At 43.0% G+C, this 24,182-nt stretch overlaps 1 protein-coding gene across 1 annotated transcript in view; it reads left to right on the top strand.

Moving 5' to 3' along the window:
• PRMT8 (protein arginine methyltransferase 8) overlaps positions 1–24,182 on the top strand; it is a 67,045-nt gene that overhangs the window by 37,050 nt on the left and 5,813 nt on the right. The window contains exons 4-8 of the mRNA XM_087722264.1: positions 957–1,020; positions 11,834–11,976; positions 15,022–15,109; positions 15,927–16,042; positions 23,290–23,440. Coding sequence (XP_087578390.1) covers positions 957–1,020; positions 11,834–11,976; positions 15,022–15,109; positions 15,927–16,042; positions 23,290–23,440 — 562 coding nt within the window. The remainder of the gene's footprint in view (positions 1–956; positions 1,021–11,833; positions 11,977–15,021; positions 15,110–15,926; positions 16,043–23,289; positions 23,441–24,182) is intronic.

Here is a 24,182-nt window from a genome sequence, read left to right as displayed (position 1 = left end):
TAATAGAACCGGTTCAGGTGCGTGGGCGGCCGAGTTACTACCTACTCGGCCGAACCGGTCCGAATCGATAGGAACCCACCTCTGGTCCCGGCAGATCCCGTGTCCCCCCCCTTTTTATAACCTTCTGACAAGCAAAGTTGATGGGAAAACCAGTCACTGAATTGCCCTGCTACTAAGTCAGCGACTGCAGCAATTTGCCGTTGCCTGAAAGGTTGTAAAACAAGGCAAAACTCACTTCACAAACATTTAAGGAATGCTTAAGGAAAGCAGTGCGATTAGTCCTCAACTTACAACCACAGTGTCAGGCCAGCAGTTCTATTCCTTTTAGAATCTTTGGCCTGCCACACTTTCTCTCTCTCTTTCTTTACTATGCTGTTTCATTAGGGGGCAATTGGGAGGAGGGAATAGTAAGGAGTAGAATTGTGGAATGTGTTGTTGTCATTCCTTCCTAGAAGCCCAAGGTCATCTTTTGTCTCCGCACCTCTGCACCTGACCGGAACTAGATGGGTGGAGATGCCAGCATGGGCGAAGAAGATTGGACCATGTGACGGATTTATGGGTGTCGGGATAAGATCATGAACTTTCAACTGGGTGGAATCCCAGGAAGTTTTTCAGATTTGGGATTCCACAGTTTGTGCCAACGTGTCTGTCTTATTAAATTGGAACTTTAAGGATAGCTTTGCCTTGGACTCTGATTTAATTCTGCATGGTATTTGGAACGTTGACACACAGTTGAGCCCCAAAGTTTCTGTTGCGCAAGTCTTAAAGTTGCCAAGTTTGGGGAGCCCTGCACTAGGTTTGGGGAGCCCTGCACTAGACAACAACACAAGGTGCAAAGGCCTCCTGCAACCTTTACCTTGGCAGGACAGAGTCTCTGGAATAAGCTTTTGATTTCTGACTATTCACCTGACATGCTCAATTTTGGCCTTCCTTCCTTTCTCTTTTCTATCTTGTAGATTGAATGCTCCAGTATATCTGACTACTCCGAAAAGATCATCAAATCCAACCACTTGGATCACAGTAAGAACATCTGTTCAATCCGCTGTTTCCATTTTCCCGATTTTTTCAGTCTCTTAACGGATGCTTTGTAGATGGGTGTTATGGTGTTTATGATGTAAAGACTTTCTACTTTTACGTCATTCCGAACGTTAGATTTTGTAGAGGCTGTTTTTCTTAATGTTTATTATGGCCATTATTTCAGCAAAAGGAATTCAATTATTAAGATTGTCTGCCTTTCATTAGATTAAAGTGGCCTACAGGCAGGGGACTTTAATAAATAAACTACTTAATTTTTCCTGTGATTGCTTAGCTTTCCCTATGATTATTTAACTTTTCCTAGGGATAAAAGAATAGGGGCGCGGTGGCTCAGGGGCTAAGACGCTGAGCTTGTCGATCAGAAAGGTCGGCAGTTTGGCAGTTCGAATCCCTAGCACTGCATAACAGAGTGAGCTCCTGTTATTTGTCCCAACCTAGCCGTTCGAAAGCACATAAAAAATGCAAGTAGAAAAATAGGGACCACCATTGGTGGGAAGGTAACTGCGTTCCGTGCACCTTCGACGTTCAGTCATACCGGCCACATGACCACAGAGACGTCTTCGGACAGTGCTGGCTCTTCGGCTTTGAAACGGAGATGAGAACTGCCCCCTAGAGTCGGGAATGACTAGCACATATGCGAGGGGAACCTTTACCTTTAACTTAAGGGATAAAAGACTGCTGAAGTTTTGCGGCTTCCAATATTTAAAGAACCCTCTGGATTTGTGAATTTAATCACTCCGACCTTGTCTTTCTTCTTAATTTCACTAGTAGCAGTTAATGAACTTGGAATGAAGTCAATAACTCTCCCTCCAATTATTTCTCCCATGATCAAAGTCTGTGAAAAGGATTACTTGATTCCATTTTTTAATAGCCACGATAAACTTATTTCCTCCAAAAGCCAAAAGCTTACTTCCTCCAAAAGCCGCCTGCCTTACCACGGGCATCAACGCATTGCCTAAATTAATTTTGCAGTTGCTTTTCCAGGTCCCCTTATGCGTAGTTATCTCCCATTTAATAATTTTTAACAGCACAGCTCGGACAAAAATAGGAAGACCGATCAGACGTTTTCCATTTGTCTTCAGTTTGCTTTTCACCTTTTTACAACATTTTCAACACATTTCCTGTGTACGAAGTGTTATAGAAATCTCACTAGGTGTACATTTGACTTGTGTCTCCCATGAATCATTTTGTTTGTGTCTCTGTTAAAGCTTCGTTGTGTTCTCTTCGGTCCATTCCTGTAGCTTACCAAACATCCTTTGAATTATGTTACTTTCTCCTAGAATATTCGCTGTCCCACTCTATGGTGTCATTTGCAATTTTGATAAGCATTCCCTCCATCTCTCCATCTACCATATTTTTCGGAGTATAAGAGGGACCTTTTTCCCTCAAAAAAGAGGCTGAAAATCTGGGGGTGTCTTATACACTGAATACAGCATTTTTTTGACTCCTGAAACCCCGCCCCCTTCACCAAAATGGCCATGCATAGCCTTTAGGGGGTTTGGAAAGTGATCCTGGGAGCTGGGGAGGGCAGAAATGAACGAAAAAGGCCCATTTTTTTGCTCCATTTTGCCCCCTCAGCCCCCAGGAGCAATCTATAACCCTCCTAAAAGCTATGCATGCCCTTTTTTTGACAAAAAAAATCAGGCCCGTTTGGGGGACTCACCCCCCCCAGGAACATTCTAGAAGCCTCCTGAAGGCTATTCATGCCCTCTTTTTTTGAAAAAAAAAATAACCCAGGACTGTTTGCGTGAAAAACAGGCCACTTTTGGGAGGTCTGCAGAGTGCAAAAACTATTTTTAAAATTTGCCTCTTCAAAATATTGGTGCGTCTTATACTCCGGTGCATCTTATACTCCGAAAAATATGGTAAATCATTTATGAAAGTGCTGGAGAACTGAGGGCACAGAGCTAACTCTTGTTCCCCTGTCTTCCTTCCACACCAACCTGTCTTCCTTCAGGCTGATGAGGAAGCACCGCTGAAAATTCTTTGAGGATGATTTTCAAGTCAGCTACCTACCCATCCAGATCAGGCTTAACTCCCTTGTTAATTAGCATGTAATGGGGGTACTTTTTTCAAATGCTTTGCTGAAGTCGATATATAATTTACTCCATAGCTTTTCTATTCCATTCCATTCCATTCCATTCCATTCCATTCCATTCCATTCCATTCCATTCCATTCCATTCCATTCCATTCCATTCCATTCTATTCTATTCTATTCTATTCTATTCTATTCTATTCTATTCTATTCTTATTAGCTACCGGTTTGACCTGATTTTGAAGCATGAGTTGAGAATTTACCCTGTCTGAACCAGGGGTGGTATTCACTCACCTTCCCTACCGGTTCGCAAATGTGATCGCGTGCATGCGCTATCTCTCTACGCCCACCCACGTGCCCCATCCGTGCATGCGCTCAGCCTTTCACGATGCGCTTCGGCTAAAAAAAAATGTGCCTAAATGGGATGGCATAGAGCCGGTGCGGGTGGACAGGTGGGCGTGCCCACACACAATTTCCACTATCCATTTGGGCGAACCAGTCCGAACCGGCGGAATCAGGGGTGGGTTCCTACCGGTACGGACCGGTTCAGCCGAGCGGGTAGCAACTCGGCCTGCCACACCCCTGAGCTGGTTCTCTCGGCAGCGCCATCTTGGTTTTTTTTCTTCTGCGCATGCACAGAAACATTTTTTTTAGTACTGCACATGCATTCTTAGCGCATCCCAGAGCGAGTTGGAAGTAGCAGCAGCTGGAACCCACCCCTGGGCAGAATGCTACCCCTGGTCTGAACCAGCTTATCAGGGCTAATTATTTGAAAACAATACAGTATTGGATCTGGGTACTTGAGAGACCGCCTGCTGCCAATTACCTCCCACAGACCCATTAGATCTCACAGGGTTGGCCTCCTCCGGGTTCCATCTACTAGCCAATGCCATCTGGCTACTACCCGGGGGAGGGCCTTCTCTGTGGCAGCTCCAGCCCTCTGGAACGAACTCCCCGTAGGGATTCGGACCCTCACCTCTCTCCAGGCCTTCCGAAAAGCCGTCAAAACCTGGCTTTGCCAGCAGGCCTGGGGTTGATGAGTTCCCTCCCCTCTCGACTTGTATGGTTGCGTGACTCTTGTCTATTTTAATTATTTGTACTTCGTTTTATGTTCCCCTTTTTCCCCTTTTGAATTTTTCGCCGCTCTGAGTCCTTCCCGGAGAAGGGTGGCATACAAATAATAAAATTCAAATTCAATTCAACAAATAAATTCCTTCAGTTTAATTAAGTTAATCCTCATTTTTACACCCAGTGATTCCGTAATACATTAAAGACTATTCAGTTATAGGACTGAAGCTTCTGGTACACACACACCCACTTTACACGCCTCTTGTAAGTGTGATACAGAACTTCTATCACCAGTTTTCCTGATGATTCTAATTTCTCTGATATGTCTTCCATGCTGTCCCTAAATAATACAGAATATCACCACAGGAGGGCTGTGAGTTATGCAGACCACAGCCCATCTTTTAAGAAAGCTAACTGATTATAAAAAATAAGTGAAGATTATGTGTTCATGTATTTATTTGTATTAACCCTTTTTTTCCTTTGATGAGTATTGGGAGCAGTTAGCAAAACATTTAAAGCAATAACAGAATAGAAAGCTTTTCTTTTTTTTTAAGGCCCTACACAATTAACACTGAGATTGGCAGGGATAACAAAAAATGTTGTGAATAAGAGGTGCGTTTACTGATTTTTCTAATCACCCAGAAGTGTGGGACAATGCAACTTCTCAGAAATAGAATGGAATAACAAAGTTGGAAGGGACCTTGGAGGTCTTCTAGTCCAACCCCCTGCTTAGGCAGGAAACCCTACACCACTTCAGATAAATGGTTATCCAATCTCTTCTTAAAAACTTCCAGTGTTGGAGCATTCACAACTTCTGGAGGCAAATTGTTCCCCTGATTAATTGTTCTAACTGTCAGGAAATTTCTCCTTAGTTCCAGGTTGCTTCTGTCCTTGATTAGTTTCCATCCATTGCTTCTTGTCCTGCCCTCAGGTGCTTTGGAGAATAGCTTGACTCCCACTTCTTTGTGGCAACCCCTGAGATATTGGAACATGCTATCATGTCTCCCCATGTCCTTCTTTTCATTAAACTAGACATATCCAGTTCCTGCAACCGTTCTTCGTATGTTTTAGTCTCTAGTCCCCTAATCATCTTTGTTGCTCTTCTCTGCACTCTTTCTAGAGTCTCAACATCTTTTTTACATCGTGGCGACCAAAACCGAATGCAGTATTCCAAGTGTGGCCTTACCAAGGCATTATAAAGTGGCATTAACACTTCACGGGATCTTGATTCTATCCCTCGGTTTATACAGCCTAGAACTGTGTTGGCTTTTTTGGCAGCTGCTGCACACAGCTGGCTCATATTTAAATGGTTGTCCACTAGGACTCCAAGATCCCTCTCACAGTTACTACTATTGAGCAAGGTGCCACCTATACTGTACGTATATGAAAGTGGGGGAGCAGAAACACGGGGCTGTGTTGGAGGGCATTTTCGGTTCCATGGGAGAGAAGTTTCTCCATGGACCGCAGGGGGTATGATTTCACATGCTGCCTGTATCCCGTGGCGTGGAGCTTTGATTGTTTCTGCGGCCCGGTTTCTGGCGTGCCGTGGCCCAGTGCCGGTCCATGGACTGGAAATTGGGGACCCCCTGCCTTAAATTGTGCCTAGCAATCAACAAGCAATTGTTCCAATTTGGCATGTTGAAATGCTTCCACCCTGCACTCTTCATCAGCCAAGTGCTTCCAGAGACTTTCAAGAGTAGCCCCATGTGGAGCCTATTGCAGTAGTCAAGAAGAGATAGATCTAAGCCATGGGTAACTGATCTCTCCTCCAACCAGTTCAGAAAGGTTTAGGTTTATTCGATTTATATGCCGCCCTTCTCCCAAGGACTCAGGGCGGCGTACAACATTAAAAGAAACACACAATGCAAAAGTTAAAAAGAAATTAAATAGGATATCCCAAACCCAATCAAAATTGACCATGACACATTTTTTTTAAAAAAAGAATTAAAATTAAAATTAACAGTAATCAATAATTTGATTTGTTTTGTTCAGGCCGGGCTGGCTTGCTGGAAAAGCCAATTTTTTAGGTGTTCTTCTAAACTAAGCTTGCGGGCCCTCTCTGAGGGGGCTAAAATTTCTCCCCCTATCATCAAAGATGGAACAAGTTGCACAAATCAGGATGACGGAAACACAGCCACTCCGTCTTGGTGGTGCAGTGGTTAGGGTGCAGTACTGCAGGTCACTTCAGCTGACTGTTATCTGCAGTTCAGCGGTTCTAATCTCACCGGCTCAAGGTTGACTCAGCCTTCCATCCTTCCGAGGTGGGTGAAATGAGGACCCAGACTGTGGGGGCGATATGCTGACTTTGTAAACCGCTTAGAGAGGGCTGAAAGCCCTATGAAGCGGTATATAAGTCTAAAAAAATAAAATAATAATAATAATAATTGAGCTTGAGCCTGTTCCTCCCCATCCAGATCCGCACAGCCTTGCAGATCTGGCATTTCACTTCAGCAGGATTTCTCCAAGATCGTCATCTTCTTCTTTTAATGACCCCATAATCCCTTGAATGGAGTTTGCTGGCTGGATGCCCTTCCTGTTGCCAATGCAGAGTTTTTTCTCTCTGATGTATTCTCACCAGAGAGAGAAATACCTACCTCTACCTAGGATTGAACTCACAGCCTCTTGATCGTGAGGCGAGAGCACCACCTCTAGGCCACCGCACCACATGAGGATTTTGCCAAGATAATGCACAAGAATTGGTCCCAACTATCAGCTGCTTCCTTCAGTGGCCTAGGATGACTTTCATGTGATTCTGGGGCGCTTTAAACGTAATCAGACGAAAGAGGTTTTTCCCCGCATTGTGTTGCTGTCAACGTTAAAGCTCAAATCCTCTCTCTCCATCCTGCTGTTTGGTTTCTGTTCTGAGCCCCCCCCCTCGTCCCACACCAACACACACTCCAAGCCAGAGATAAGTTACGGCATTTAATTAGCAGACAGACAGGTCCTTGGCAGCAAACTAGCACAGACAAGCTTGGGCAGCAATAAACACAGATAAGGCTTGGCAGCAATCCAGTCTGCCAAGCTCACAGTAATGTCCTCCAACATTCAATCCTGCATTGACTTCTGCAAAGAAGGGTGTGTGTACAAGGAGTCTTTTTATAGTCTGGAGAGGAGCCTAATGACCACCAGCTGAGTGCAATTACCTCCTGTAACTGCGCAACTGTTCCTGACGCCTAGTAGCTCTTAGATGGCGTGCATCCAGGAACAACTCACTACTGGCTTCCCGCTCACTCTCCCTTGCCTCCTCCCCACTGGTTCAAGGCTCAGGTGCCTCCTGGTGGCCAACCAGCCTCTCTGCTCCCTGCTCGGAGTCGGAACCCTGTCCAGGGTCCTCCACATCCTCCAGAGTCGACTCATTGGGCCCCTCGCTGTCGGAGTCTGGTGGCAGCTCCAACGGCTCCTGCTGGGCCACAACAGGTTTCCTAGTGGAACACACAGATTTTGTTGGAAAAGAGTGAACCCAATAGAAGTTGAGTAGCTCTTTAACTACTTGGTTTGGTTAACTTAACAATCTTCCTTCTTTACCAAGCAGCCAATACGCTGCCTTTTTTGCTTTTCCCTTTATTTTCAACATATCTAAATAAGTCTGTAATTTTTTTAAAATACTCAGCATCCTTTTCTAACCTCGTTTCTACGTTTCTCTTTCCTGGCACCATTTCTACAGTTCTGGGCTACATCTCCGCACATTTTCCTTTCCAACCTGGTCTACTTTCCATTTCATACATATGTCCTTTTTTTTAAAATACTAGCCAATGACCTGGGGTTCTCCAGGTATTTATTTATAGGGGGGAAATGTCCAGACCAAAGATAATTTCTAATGTTGGATGTTCCCCCTTTACCAGAGGGAGCCCCTTAGTGGAGTACTGTGAAGCCGTTACTCTGGCAACTCCACTGCGCTGTACAGTGGAAGCCATTTTATGGCAGTACAGTAGAAGCCATATGAAGGCACAACAGGCTATATCATAACAGAACATACACCACAAGGGATGTTAGGAGTGTCTTACCTCCACAGTATTTGTTTCCAGAGAGTAAGTCATCTGTGTACCAAGTTTGGTTGAAATTGCTCGAGGCATTCGAGGAACATACTGGAACATAACACACACACATATCCATTTATATGTATAGGAGCAATCCACCTCTGATATGTATATATGTATCAGTGGTGCAGGGGTGGGTTTCTCACCCCGTTCCAACCGGTTCGGTTGGAACGAGGCTGGCGGCGTCCTCACGCATGTGTGTGGCGCGCGCGTGCACGCTCACGGCGCGCACATGCATACTAGCATCTGTGCGATGCTCCAGCTGCTCCTGGAGGATCGCGCAGGCGCTGTATGCGTCCTGCGCATGCGTAGAAGCGCAGAATTCAGCAAAACCGGGTAAGGAGCGGGCGCGGGCGCGTGGGCGCGGGGAGGGGGGCTTTCGCCGTTCCCGGAAGTTACTTACTTCCGGGTTCGGCGACCAACCGGATCGCAGGGACCGCCGCGAACCGGTTGAAACCCACCCCTGCAGTGGTGGGTTGCAGGCAGTACGCCCCCATACGGGCGTACCAGAGCCTGCCCGGAGCACTGGGTACCGTTCTGGTACGATGCTCCGGAGGGCCCGCCCGCCCGCCCGAGCTCCTTACCTGTCCTTTAAGCCTTTGGTGCTTCCATGCACACACATGACACGTACAGCGCCTGCGCGATGCTCCGCGGAGCAGCTGGAGCATTGCGGAGGCTTGTGAAGGCATCATAGCAAGTACGACACATGTGCGCGCACCGTGCATGTCCATGTGGGTGACGCCGGGCCCATTCCAACCATACCGCTTGGAACGGAATCCGGAACCCATCACTGGTATGTATGTATGTATGTATGTATGTATGTATGTATGTATGTAGAGAGAGAGAGAGAGAGAGAGAGAGAGAGAGACAGAGAGAGAGAGAGAGAGAGACAGAGAGAGAGAGAGAGACAGAGAGAGAGAGAAATAGAGAGAGAGAAATAGAGAGAGAGATATTCTCCCTAAATGTTTTGTATAGCTGTGTATACCATTTTTGCTGCCTTTCAACTCTTTTTTCCCCTCATTATTTTTTTCTTATTTCAATTGTGCTACTCAAAGGTCTTTTTTTTTTTAAAAAAAAGATATCTCACCCATCACACACACACACCCTTTTGTTCTCTCTCTCTCTTCTTTCCTTGATCTTCCCCATCGGGTGTCCGAGCTTATTAAAATCCACTTAGATGCTATTTCCATCGGTGCCATTTTCTGAAAACGCCGTGCCTTTTTTTTTTCATAGCCTATTATCTCCTCGACAATTTAAAATTGGTTATGGTGAGGTCTGTCAGATGTTTGCCATCAAAGAGTAAATTGCTGCCAGCATGATTTAATCCACTAAAACCTTCTGTATCACCTTGAAAAGATAGTCTCCCACCCACCCTCACCCCCGGTTGATACTCATCACCATTAAAATCGCGTCCTGTTGCTTAAAAACTCTCCATCTAATAAAAAAAGAGAAATGAATCCCATGGAAACTCTCATGCTTCCCCGAAAATAAGACAGGGTCTTATTTTCTTTTGACCCCCTGAAATAAGCACTTGGGGTTGTTTTGGGGGAGGTCTTATTATTTTTGAGGTGCAGGAGGTGGTGAGTGTGGTCACCTCATGGCTGCTGCTGTGTTGCAATATTTTCAGGGAGGGCTTATTTTCAGGGGAGGGCTTATTTTAGTGCATGCGCTCAAAAGCCCGATTGGGCTTATTATCCGGGGATGTCTTATTTTTGGGGAAACAGGGTGATTTTTCTTCCCTGGCCCACTCCCGTTCCTCCACTCCTGTTAATAAGGGAGATAAGCCTCCAAATGGATTAGTTTCTTGCAAAAAAAACCAAAAGGTTTTTTATCTTACTAAAAGATGGAGAATGAAATAAAGTGGAAAATGCCACCTTACATTCATTTTATGAAGGGTAATCCAGAGAATTTCTTATTTCTACTGGGAGTTTGTTGATAGGAAATTGGAAAAGGTTTAAAATCATCACCATGTAATGACCCCCAAATCCCTTTGCGGGCTGGAGTCTGAATGGAGCTAACAAGAGTGTTTTAATGCCCAGATGCCCTTCCTGTCGCCAATGCGGAGTTTTGTTCAACAGATAATAATCTCAGTGTTCCCAGAGAGAAAAGGTTTAAAATAAGAACCGTATATTCATGTAACTACTGTTAGTCCTTGACTTACGACTACAATTGGAACCAGGATTTCCAAGGTAGTTGTTAAGAGAATCACAGCCGAAATCAAGGATTACCTGTATGAATAGGGATTCTAGCTTCTCCTTGAGAGACAGATCCAGATTTAAAACCAGTAAGAAACAAACAAACAAAAAATCAAACAAAAAATGTCTTTTTAAATTATTTATTCTAAAAATTATATTATTATATAATATATAATTATATAATAATACAATTGTATTATTATAATATTAAAATTATACAATATTATACAAAGCTATTGTATAATAATTCAGTTATATTACTATATTAATATTATAAAATCTTGTAAAACTATATTATAATGTAATAATACAATTATATTACTATAATTATATAATGTGGTATTAGTATTATTTAAGATTATATTATTATGTAATAACACAGTTATATTACTGTAATATTAATATTATATCATTATATTATAATGTAATAACAGTATTATATTACCGTAATATTATTATATAGTATTGTAAGATTATATTATTATATAATACATATTACTATAATATTAATACTATTAATATTAATAAATATTAATATTATATGCTTATATTATAATGTAATAATACAATTATATTACTATAATTATATAATGCAGTATTAGTATTATATAAAAGTATATTATTATATAGTAACACAGATATTACTATAATATTAATATTATATGCTTATATTATAATGTAATAATACAATTATATTACTGTAATATTATTATTATATAGTATTGTAAGATTATATTATTATATAATACATATTACTATAATATTAACACTATTAATATTAATTAATATTAATATATGCTTATATTATAATGTAATAATACAATTATATTACTGTGATATTATTATATAGTATTGTAAGATTATATTATATAATACATATTACTATAATATTAATACTATTAATGTTAATTAATATTAATATTATACGATTATGTTATAATGTAATAATACAATTATATTACTGCAATATTATTATATAGTATTGTAAGATTATATTATTATATAATACATATGACAATAATATTAATATTATCTGATTATGTTATAATGTAATAATACAATTATATTACTGTAACATTATTATTATATAGTATTGTAAGATTATATTATTATACAATACATATTACTATAATATTAATATTGTAGTATAGTATATTATTACATAATAGTGCAATTATATTACTAATATTAATTTTATATAGTCTTGTACAATTATATTATAATGTAATAATGCAATTGTATTACTGTAATATGGGTGTTAATATTATATAAGATTATTTTGTTATGTGATAATACATATTATTATAACCTTAATCTTATATAATGTTATATTATTATATGATAATACAGGTGGCCTTCTCTATGTGAAGAAGATGTAGACTCGAATTCAGCTGCTCACTGGCCCCTTTTGAGTTATCAGCTTCCCTCCAGTAACTTTATGTTCTTTTGATTCTGTTTCCAGTCATCACAATATTTAAAGGCAAAGTGGAAGAAATTGACTTGCCTGTGGACAAAGTAGATATCATAATCAGTGAATGGATGGGCTACTCCCTTTTCTATGAGTCCATGCTTAATACAGTCATCTTTGCCCGGGACAAGTGGCTGGTAGGCGCTTGGTATCTTCTACCCTATTAGCTCCTTAGAAGGTCTTTTAAAGGTTGGTTCCAGAGTGACAGGTGTCACCTGACTTCAGGGGCAATTAAAATGTTAATGCCAAGGATTATATTTACTACTTTGTTGTGCCTGTTAAAATGGATGTGTATATATCACCTTTCCTTAATCATCACTATACAATGTATCATGTGTAAAGTATAAAGCACTGATGATGTTACCTAGTTGGGTCATGAAACGTCTGCAAGAAAATAACCAAGCTCAGAGAACAGCAAGGACCCCACAGTCCTCCTCTTCCTCCTCTTCCTCTTCCTCCTCCTCCTCCATTCCACACACCCTACTCCTTTCTAGCACTGGTGATGTTACCTAGTTTGGTTAATGAAACATCTACAAGAAAACAACCAAGCTCAGAGAGCACCAAGGACCCCACAGTCCTCCTCTTCTTCCTCCTCCTCCTCCTCCTCCTCCTCCTCCTCCTTTTCCTCCTCCTCCTCCTCCTCCTCCTCCTCCTCCTCCTCCTCCTCCTCCTCCTCCTCCTCCTCCTCCTCTCCACACACTCTACTCCTTTCTAGCACTGATGATGTTGCCTAGTTGGGTAATGAAGCATCTGCAAGAAAACAACCAAGCTCAGAGAGCACCAAGGACCCCACAGTCCTCTTCCTCCTCCTCCTTCCTCCCCCCCCCACTCCTCCTCCTCCTCTCTGCAAACCCTACTCCCTTCTAGCATTAATGTTATTACCCAGTTGGGTCATGAAACGTCTGCAAGAAAATAGCCAAGCTCAGAGAGCACCAAGGACCCCACAGTCCTCCTCCTCTTCCTCTTCCTCTTCCTCCTCCTCCTCCCTGCTAACCCTAGCCCCCTCCCAGCACTGATGATGTTACCTGGTTTGGGTAGTGAAATGTCTGCAAGAAAACAACCAATCTCAGAGGGCACCAAGGACCCCATAGTCCTCCTTCCTCCTCCTCCATCTCCATTCCACAAACCCCACTCCTTACTAGCACTGATGACGTTACCTGATTTGGTAATGAAAGGTCTGCAAGAAAAACATGCTGGCTGGGGAATTCTGGGAATTGAAGTCCACATGTCTTAAAAGTTACCATGGTTGGGAAACGCCATATTATTATATTCTTGGGGTGGTTTTGGGGGGTGGGTGGGGGGAGGAGGAGTGTGGAATTATTTTTTCCAAAGTAGAAACTGCTTCAACAAGGAAGATCGTCCTGTCGTCTGGAACTCTAATGTGACAGAGAGAGGGGTGATTTTCACTGTCTTTCTCCAGTCGGCATCTAATTTCTAATTTGGTTTAATTTCCCCTTTGTGCTCTCTTCCATTTCAATGACCCTATAGAAGGAGGGTGGGGAATTATGGCCTTTTTATGACTTGTGGGCTTCAACTCCCAGAATTCCATGCTGGCTCGGGAACTCTGGGAATTGAAGTCTAGGCATCTTAAAATCGCCAAGGTTGAGAAACGCTGGTTTTGGGTGTTAAAGCATTAATCACTTAGCTATATCTAACACACCATTTAGATTCAAGGTGGGCAATTATGGCCCTTTTATGACTTGTGGACTACAAAGAGGAGGGGGTCAAGCTGTTTTCCAAAGCACCTGAAGGCCAGACAAGGAATAATGGTTGGAAACTGACCAAGAAGAGATTCAACCTGGAAATAAGGAGAAATTTTCTGACGGTGAGAGCAATCAACCAGAAGTTGCCTTCAGAAGTTGTGGGAGCTTCATCACTGGAGGCTTTCAAGAAGAGACTGTACTGCCATTTGTCAGAAATGGTGTAGGGTCTCCTGCTTGTGTAAGGGGTTGGACTAGATGACCTACAAGGTCCCTTCCAACTCTGTTAATCTGTAATCCCAAACTCCCAGAATCTCATAGCAGCTCGGGAATTCTGGGAGTTGAAGTCCACAAGTCATGAAAGGAGGCGGGAGCCATCGTTCCTCACCTCTGCCCTAGACCACAGAAAGTTGGTCTACCAACTCCAGACCTAAGATGGTCCCCAGAAGACGGGGGCATCTCGGGAGTGAAGCCTTTGGTGCCAAGTTCCACTTCTGCCCCCTTGAAAATCACCCCTACCCCACTCAGTCCAGTTAAATGTGTGTAGGGTGATAGGGTTAGCTTTAAATGGATAGTGAGGCTTCTTTGCCAGCCTCCCAGCTGGCAAAACAGAATTTTTTGCCAACTGGATGTGTGTGTGTGAGGGGGAGGGGAGAGAAAGAAAAAGAGCAAGAGAGAAAGAAAGAGAAAGGGAGGGAGGGAGGGAGAGAGAGAAAAGAGAGAGAGAAAGAAAGAGAAAGAAAGAAAGTTGGAGAGAGAGACACAAGAAAGAAAGATAGAAGGAAGGAAGAAAAAGAAAGAAAGAGGGAGAGGAAGGAAGAAAAGAAAGAAAATTGGAGAGAGAGAGACACAAGAAAGAAAGAAAGAAAGAAAGAAAAAGGAAGGAAAGAAAGAAAGAAAAAGAAAGGAAAGAAAGAAAGAGGGAGAGAGAGACACGAGAAAGAAAGAAGGACGAAAGAAAGAAAGAAAAAGAAAGGAAAGAAAGAAAGAGGGAGAGAGAGACACGAGAAAGAAAGAAGGATGAAAGAAAGAAAGAAAAAGAAAGGAAAGAAAGAAAGAGGGAGAGAGAGACACAAGAAAGAAAGAAAGAAAGGAAGGAAGGAAAGAAAGAAAAAAGAAAGAAAAAGAAAGAGAACATGATCAAAATTGAGCCCAAAATTTTGGTTGCTAAGAAAGAGTGTTCTTAAGTGAGTTTCACCACATTTTACAAGTTGGCCACTCCCACCTGGTCACGCGACCACCAAGCCACACCCACAGAATAGGCCATGCCCACAGAATAGGTAGTAAAAAAAAATGAACCTCACCACTGCCCCAGATGCCACCTTTCCAAAACCCTTCGGCGTGTGCGAAGCGACATGAAAGAGGAAGGGATGTTTGTCTGGTTATTTGTCTGTTGTCGTTTTGTATCCGCCTTCAAAAAATGTGATGTTTTTGTCAGGTGAATAAGATTAAGACATCCATTTCCACACCATTCGTCAACAGAAACCAGGAGGGCTCATGTTTCCGGACCGAGCGGCTTTGTACATGGTGGCTATCGAAGACCGACAATACAAGGATTTCAAAATCCATTGTGAGTCCGCAGACAACTTCCACAGCTTCACAATTCACCCACCTGGCTGGTGTTTTCTAGCCAATTTGCCACAGGCAGTTCTCGACTTACGACCGGGGGAGCAGCTGTCCGAAGTTAGGACAGGCACTGCAAAAAAGTATTTACAACCTGGTTTCTAAGTCCTGTCGGATGTGCGGCCATATTTCGGAGACATGGCAAATCGGTCTGTTTTACAGCCATTTACAGTGTCCCACCATGCGTGACCACGATTGATGATGGTTTTTGCCAAAAACCAGCATTTATTTCCGGGTTAAGTAAAAAAAAAGGCTCCATATCAAATGATGGGTTCATTTAACAACCAGGTTTGTTTAAGGATACTTTAATGATCATTTAACGACACACCACGTATAGTCCTCAGATACTCGTAAAATCCAGTCCATCCCATGGGATAGGGCTGCTGTGACTTAAGGCCCTAAATTACCTAAATATACACGGGAGAAAAATGTGATGGATATTTTCACCCCCTTGACTTACTTGTAAAAATAACAAAGGCGGATACAAAATAAAAATAAAATTATTATTGTTACTGATTGAAATCAGGCGACTGTTTAATTTATCCAAGGACAGTGTTTCCCAACCTTGGATACTTTAAAATATATGCATAGTACATAAACGGGACTTCATCTCCCAGAATCCTTTGCTGGTTGGGGAATTCTGGGAGATGAAGTCCACCCACTTGAAAGTTGTGAAGGCTGAGAAAGACTGCTGTAGGCTCTTACTTACGCAAATGAAAAAAAAACAAAAACGCGCCCTTCAATTTCCCGCTTTGCTTTGACAGGGTGGGAGAACGTCTATGGCTTTGACATGACCTGTATCCGAGACGTGGCCATGAGGGAGCCTTTGGTGGACATCGTTGACCCAAAGCAAGTGGTGACCAATGCTTGTTTAATAAAGGTTTGGTGCTTTTCAAAATATAAAACCTTAAAACAAGGTCCTTTCTGCAAGGCTACATTTATTTTTAACCCCTTCTTCTGTTTTTGCATCATCATCATCACTTAATGACCCCCCCATAATCCCTTGCGGGGGTAGAATCTGGGTGCACCAGTTGCGGCCCTACCTGGACCGGGAGGCACTTCAAATGGTCACTCATGCTCTCGTCACCTCTAGGCTTGATTACTGCAATGTGCTTTACTTGGGGCTGCCCCTGAAGAGTGTTCGGAGACTACAATTGGTCCAGAATGCGGCCGCGCGATCGATATCGGGTGTACCTAGCAGGGACGTGCAGTCACTAGAGGCAAGGGAGGTGGAGCCTCCCCAGTCTCCTGAGAGAAAGGAAAGAGTTTTAAATATTTTTTTTAATGAATTAAAGCCAGGATAGTTGCTACCAGATTTCAAGTCACAGTGGCTTGGTGTCTGCTCTCAGTGTTAACTAGGAGGAGGCCAGAGAACTCGGGGCCTCTTTTGCTTAAGGAATTTTTCGCCTTTTAAAAGTTAAGGCGGAGTTAAAAAGCAAAAGATTTAATATGCAAAAGAGGCACTGATTCTCCTGCCTCCTGATCTGGGAGCAGCGAATCATGTCTTGCACTTGAGCGACTGCGCAAGTGCAAGGGTGATTCTGAAGAGATTTTTCTTTCACCAGCCGCCATTTCTTCTGCAGCCAGCCCAGCACCAAGCAGGGAGGACAAGGAGGAGGAGGAGGAGAAGAGCGGTGAGCCCTTGTGACTGGCTGGGGAGGGACTCACCGCTCTTCTCCCAGCCAGCCAGCCACCCACCCCCACCCGACCTGCTCCCTGCCTGGCCGGCCAGCCGGCACAAAGACTCACCGCTCTTCTCTTCCCAGCCAGCCAACCAGCCACCCCCACCCGACCTGCTCCCTGCCTGGCCGGCCAGCCGGCACAAAGACTCACCGCTCTTCTCCTCCCAGCCAGCCAGCCAGCCACCCCCACCCGACCTGCTCCCTGCCTGGCCGGCCAGCCGGCACAAAGACTCACCGCTCTTCTCCTCCCAGCCAGCCAGCCAGCCACTCCCACCCGACCTGCTCCCTGCCTGGCCGGCCAGCCGGCACAAAGACTCACCGCTCTTCTCCTCCCAGCCAGCCAGCCACCTGACCTGCTCCCAAGAATGTCAGCAGGGACGGAGGAGGCGGGGGGCGAGGCGGCAGAGCGCGGCAGCGGCGAGAAGCAACACCCCTGCCGCTGTGTCCAACAGGCATCTCGCGTTTATGTCCATCATAAACGAGAGACGCCTGTCGGACACAGCGGCGGGGACGTTGCTTCTCGCTGCTGCCGCACTCTTGCCTCACCAACGGTATCCCTCACCGCACGTCACTGGTACCTAGGTACACCCATGTTACACCTATCCTCCGTGAACTGCACTGGCTTCTCATCGGTCTCCGAATGCGCTTCAAGGTGCTGGTCATTACCTTTAAAGCCCTACATGGGTTGGGACCTGGATATCTGCGGGACCGCCTCCTGCCACATACCTCCCAATGACCCATAAGATCCCACAGACTGGGCCTCCTCCGGGTACCGTCGACCGGGCAATGCCAGTTGGCGACTACTCGGGGGAGGTCTTTCTCTGTAGCTGCCCCAGCCCTGTGGAATGATCTACCCACAGAGATCCGGACCCTTCTCACTCTCTCGGTCTTCCGGAAAGCCATTAAAACCTGACTGTTCCAGCAGGCCTGGGGCTGTTGACCCCCAAATACGGTCCAGCCCCTTTCAGAATGTAGTGCATGATGTGCTGTATTTTATATCTATCTTTCTTCCTTGTATCTTACTTTTGTCTTTTTGATTATTTTTGTACTGTAAGCCGCCGGACTTGGGCGACATATAAATGTTATTAAACTTATAAATTTATAAACTTATAATCTGGGCAACTGAATGGAGTTGGCGTTTAATGGCTGGATGCCCTTCATGTCACCAGTGCAGAGTTTTGTTCAGCAAATATATTTTCTTTTCTTTTTTAAAAAGAAGATTTTTATTAACAAACATGTAAAATACACACACAAAAAAATTAGATGTACACCACATTTACACAATACACAAAAGGAACTTCCTGTTTTTTTATAATAGCAATCATCAATCAATATCGCTCACATTATATTATTTCCCCTTCTATCATATTTCATTTGGATTTCACCATTCTCAACCCTCTTATTTTACTCATAACTAGTATTTTTGAGTTTTGTTATATTCTTTCATTGATTCTTTCCTCCATCCACCTATACCATTTATCCCATGTCTGGTAGAATTCTGATTCTTCCTTTCCCTGGATTTCTTTTCGTTAATTTATCCATTTTGGCACAGTCCATAATCTTTCTTATTATTTCATCTTCATTTGGGGTTAGTTTGTTTTTCCATTTCTGGGCAAAGGCGATCCTTGCCGCTGTAAGTATATGTAGTATTAAATATTAGATTTTTTTTTTGTATATATTTTCATTGTGCCCAGAGAGAGAAATATTTGCCTCTATCTGGGATTGAACTCAAAGCCTCCGGATCGTGAGGCGAGAGCGCCACCTCTAGGCCACCACAGCACTCTTTCATTTGTCTTTGCATGCTGCTGCTAAATTGTAGATGTTGGTGTTGTTGTTTTTTCTGTCTCTCAGTAAGGAAGCAGCTTCGTTTGCACTTCTATAACTGTCAGGTTCGGCTCAGCAACCAAACACGGACTTCAACAGATAGTTAGGACTGCAGAAAAAATATTGCAACCAGCCTACCTTCCATTGAGAGCCGAGGTGGCGCAGTGGTTAAATGCAGCACTGCAGGCTACTTCAGCTGACTGCAGTTCAGCAGTTCGGCTGTTCAAATCCCACCAGGCTCAAGGTTGACTCAGCCTTCCATCCTTCCGAGGTGGGTGAAATGAGGACCTGGATTGTTGTTGGGGGCAATATGCTGACTCTGTAAACCGCTTAGAGAGGGCTGAAAGCCCTATGAAGCGGTATATAAGTCGAACTATTGCTATTGCTATTGAGGACCTGTATACTTTGCACAGGTCAGAAAAAGGGCTGAGAAAATATCTACAGACCTCTCAAATCCTGGATAGAAACTGTTTCACCTTCTCTCTTCGAGACACTACTATGAGGCATGGCTTGCCAAAACAACTAGACACACAGTTTCCCCCCCATCGTGCCATCTCTCTTGCAGAACATTTGATTCCCACAGTCCTGTCTTAAGCTTAAGGATCTCTAATCATGTCGTTAGGACTGTTTTTTACTCTGCCCTTCTCATCTTTTCTATGAGCTTCTACTATGCGTTGGAAGAAACGCCCTTCTTGGTTCAGTTCCAAGTTGGGGAGAAAGACCATGGAAATGTGGAGGCCGCTTGGAAAGAGGGTTTTCATGGTGGACGGGACCACATGAGCTTGAGCTTGTATTTTGACTGGTTGTCAAGACTCCCACGGGGCCATGCAGGGACAACTCTGTAGACTGTGTTTTGAGTCCATGTTTGGTTGAGCATCGGTTCTTCCCAAGTGCCAGGTGGTGAGATCGGTAGAGGGTTGATCCTACCTTTGTTGTGCAGAGTGGCTCAGGCCTTAATGGCTCATTGACAAAGGTGGGGGGGGGGAGCCGAGTTTCTTCCTCCCTTTTCTACTCTACTCTACTCTGCTCTGCTCCGCTCCGCTCCGCTCTGCTCCGCTCCGCTCCGCTCTGCTCCGCTCCACTCCGCTCCACTCCACTCTGTTATTTATTCCATTCCATTCCATTTCTATTCTATTCTATTCTATTCTATTCTATTCTATTCTATTCCATTTCTATTCTATTCTATTCCATTTCTATTCCATTTCTATTCTATTCTATTCCATTTCTATTCTATTCTATTCTATTTCATTTCTATTCTATTCTATTCCTATTCTATTCCATTTCTATTCTATTCTATTCTGTTCCATTTCTATTCTATTCCATTTCTATTCCATTTCTATTCCATTTCTATTCCATTTCTATTCCATTTCTATTCTATTCTATTCCATTCCATTCCATTTCAGTTCTGTTCTGTTCTATTCTATTCCATTTCTATTCTATTCTGTTCCATTTCTATTCTATGCTATTCTATTCCATTTCTATTCCATTTCTATTCCATTTCTATTCCATTTCTATTCCATTTCTATTCCATTTCTATTCTATTCTATTCTATTCCATTCCATTCCAGTTCTGTTCTGTTCTATTCCATTCCATTTCAATTCTATTCTATTCCATTTCTATTCTTTTCTATTCTATTCCATTCCATTCCATTCCATTCCATTCCATTCCTATTCTATTCTATTCTATTTCTATTTCTATTTCTATTTCTATTTCTATTTCTATTTCTATTTCTATTTCTATTTCTATTCCTATTCCATTCCATTCCATTTCTATTCTATTCTATTCCATTTCTATTCTATTCTATTCTATTCCATTCCATTCCAATTCCAATTCCAATTCCAATTCCATTTCATTTCTATTTCTATTTCTATTTCTATTTCTATTTCTATTTCTATTTCTATTTCTATTTCTATTTCTATTTATATTTATATTTCTATTTCTATTTCTATTTCTATTTCTATTCTATTTCTATTCTATTTCTATTCTATTCTATTCTATTCTATTCTATTCTATTCTATTCTATTCTATTCATCAGAATAGAGCCGGAAGGGACCTTAGAAGTCTTCTAGTCCAGCCTGCTGCCTGATCAAACAGGAGACCCTATACCGTTTCAGACAAATGGCTATCCAACATCTTCTTAAAGACTTCCAGTGATGGAGCATTCACAACTTCTGGAGGCAACTTCTGTTCCACTGATTAATTGTTCTCACTGTCAGGAAATTTATCCTTAGTTCTAAGTTGCTTCTCTCCTTGATTAGTTTCCACCATTTGCTCCTCAGGTGCCTTGGAGAATAATTTGACTCCCTCTTCTTTGTGGCAGCCCCTGAGATATTGGAAGACTGCTATCATGTCTCTCCTAGTCCTTCTTTCTATTAAACTAGACATACCCAGTTCCTGCAACCGTTCTTCCTATGTTTTAGTCCCCTAATCCTCTTTGTTGCTCTTCTCTGCACTCTTTCTAGAGTCTCCGCACCTTTTTAATATTGTGGCGACCAAAACTGAGTGCAGTATTCCAAGTGTGGCCTTCCCAAGGCCTTATAATAAAAGATATATGCCCCCTAATGATTTGGGGGAACCCAAAACATCACAGAGCTAAAGGCTTCTGGATGGCAGCCTCTGGCAGTCCGTAGCTCCTTGTGCCAAAATGGGCGTTGCAGTTCTTGTGTACAGGGAGTTGTGTCTGAATATGAAGAGAAAAAGGAAACCCAGCACTTTTTCTTGAATTGTTTGCCCTGTTTGAGCCCATAGATCCTTTCTGGATTATGAGAGCTGGCTTTGGTGCGTCTGCTGTTTAGAGGCTGCTGTTGTTCCCATTATAGTCCCTCTTCCAAGAAATCCAGGCCAAGTTAACGAATTGTTTAAGGAGCAGAAATTTGCAAGCAGTGAAAGGGGGGGGGGGAAGAGGAGATGAGAACTGCAACTGAGTGTTGGCAGCACTAAGGAAACACGATATGCTGGGTTGCAAAAAATAAAATAAGAAATCCCTACCATGAAAAAAAAGAAAAGAAAAGGAATTCCAATAAAGGTTGGATCAGTTTCGAATGAACGAGAGTTTCGTGTCAGATTATTTCGGTTATTTCCCATAGTAAAGCTCAAGTAGAATTTCAGTCAAGGGTAGAATGTTCTGTTTTATATCCGTAGCCTGTTGAGACAGAAACACAGCAAAATCTGTTGGGAAGCTAAAGGGTTGTTAGTTAAATGCAACACTTTGAAAGCCTAAAGATTACAACTTTTTAATGTAATTTTCCACATTTTTCTTTGTGTGGGGCATTTGCTGTATGAATGCAGCTAATTCTCTCTCTTTCTCCCACTCCCTCTCTCAATCTCTCTCTCTCAATCTCTCTCAATCTCTCTGCCTCATTCTCTGTCTCTCTGTGTCTCTCCATCTCTCTCTCTGTCTCTCTCTCAATCTCTCTCAATCTGTCTCTCAATCTCTCTGACACTTTCTCTGTCTCTCTGTCTCTGTCTGTCTGTCTCTCTCAATCTGTCTGTCTCTCTCTGTCTCTCTCTCAATCTCTCTCAATCTCTCTGACACTATCTCTGTCTCTCTGTCTCTGTCTCTCTCTTTCTCTCTCTCTCAATCTATCTGTCTCTCTGTCTCTCTCTCAATCTCTCTCTCTCAATCTGTCTCTCAATCTCTCTGACACTTTCTCTGTCTCTCTGTCTCTGTCTCTGTCTTTCTCTCTCTCTCAATCTGTCTGTCTCTCTCTGTCTCTCTCTCAATCTCTCTCTCAATCTCTCTGACACTATCTCTGTCTCTCTGTCTCTGTCTCTCTCTTTCTCTCTCTCTCAATCTGTCTGTCTCTCTGTCTCTCTCTCAATCTGTCTCTCTCTCTGTCTCTCTCTCTCAACCTCTCCTCTCAATCTGTCTCTCAATCTCTCTGACACTTTCTCTGTCTCTCTGTCTCTGTTTCTGTCTCTGTCTGTCTGTCTCTGTCTCCTCTCCCTCCCCCTCTCTATTACACACACACACACACACACACACACACACACACACACACACACACACACACACACAGAGTCAGAGAAATGCCATGAAAACAAAGGCAAAATAGCAAGGCTTTTATCACTTGCTAGCTATTTTTCCTTCAACAATTCAGCAATTTATCCTGCAGAATTTGAGTAGGAAGGACTTTGAGGGTCTCAGAAACCTCTCCAAGCAAGCAGGGGGGTTGAGACTAAGAGATATTATTTCTATTACAGGTAGTCCTCGATGTATGATCACAAGTGACCCCTAATTTCTATTCTATTCTATCCTATCCTATCCCATTCTATTCGATCCCATTCCATTCTGCATCGCTCCACTCCACTCCACTCCAACCCACCACATCCCATTCCATCCCACTCTACTTCACCCCATCGCATTCCTCCCACTCCATTCCTTATGGGAAAAGTTTGTTTGGTACTCATCTTTTTTGGTATTCATTGTGTCTCCTGGAACCAATTAACGATGAGTCCCGAGGTACCACTTTATTCAGCATCTTCTGTTCTTAAACATGTTTTGAGACTTAAGCATCTTCTGATTGGGCTGTGCTGTTCTCCAAAGGCCTGTTTTAAATAGTGCAGACCAAGAAATCTGTAATACTTAATTAAACTCTTTTTCATCTCCCCGTCAATGCAGGATGTTGATCTTTACATCGTAAAGACCGAAGACCTGTCCTTCACCTCTGCGTTCTGCCTCCAGATTCAACGCAACGATTACATCCATGCCTTGGTCACCTATTTTAATATAGAATTTACAAAGTGCCATAAGAAAATTGGTTTTTCTACAGGTAAGTTATTTCTTTCTTTCTTCCTTCCTTACTTCCTTCCTTCCTTCCTTCCTTCCTTCCCTCCCTCCCCCTTCCCTCCCTCTTTCCTTCTTTCCTTCCTCTTTCTTTCTTTTTCTTCTTCCCTCCCTCCTTCCTTCCTCTTTCTTCTCTTTCTTCCACCCTCCCTCTCTCTTTCTTTCTTTCTCTCTCTCTTCCTCCCTCTTTCTTTCTTTCTCTCTCTCTTCCTTCCTCCCTCTTTCCCTCCTTATTTCCTTCTTTCCTCTCTCTCTCTCTCTTTCTCTCCCTCCTTCCTTCCTTCCTTCCCTCCTTCCTTCCTCTTTCTTTTTCTTTCTTCCTTCCTCCCTCCTTCCTTCCCCTTTCTTTTCTTTCTTTCTTTCTTTCTTTCTTTCTTTCTTTCTTTCTTTCTCTTTCTCTCTTCCTCCCTCTTTCTTTCTTTCTCTCGCTTTCTTCCTCCCTCCTTCCCTCTTTCCTTCCTTCCTTCCTCTTTCTTTCTCTCTCTCTCTCTCTCTTTCTCCCTCTCCTTCCTCCCTCCCTCCCTCCCTCCCTTCCTTCCTTGTAGGCGTGATGGTTCGCCCCACCATACTTTAATTCATTTCTTGTAACCTAAATGTTCAGTTCTCTGGCGATTAAATGTGCTCTGATGCCTCTTAGTTTCAGCCTTGCCCTGCAGTTGGCATTGAATTATTGCAGATTTCATGGGGAGCTATAGAGCAGTATTGTCAGTTGCTTTGGGAACAGGGCA

The sequence above is a fragment of the Thamnophis sirtalis genome, unplaced genomic scaffold (genome assembly GCF_051295495.1).
Source record: "Thamnophis sirtalis isolate CommonGarterSnake01/CBP01778 unplaced genomic scaffold, rThaSir2_p1.2 scaffold_9, whole genome shotgun sequence".
Taxonomy (NCBI): Eukaryota; Metazoa; Chordata; class Lepidosauria; order Squamata; family Natricidae; genus Thamnophis; species Thamnophis sirtalis.
Note: the sequence above shows the minus strand (reverse complement) of the source record. Positions and strands in the feature narration are given on the sequence as shown.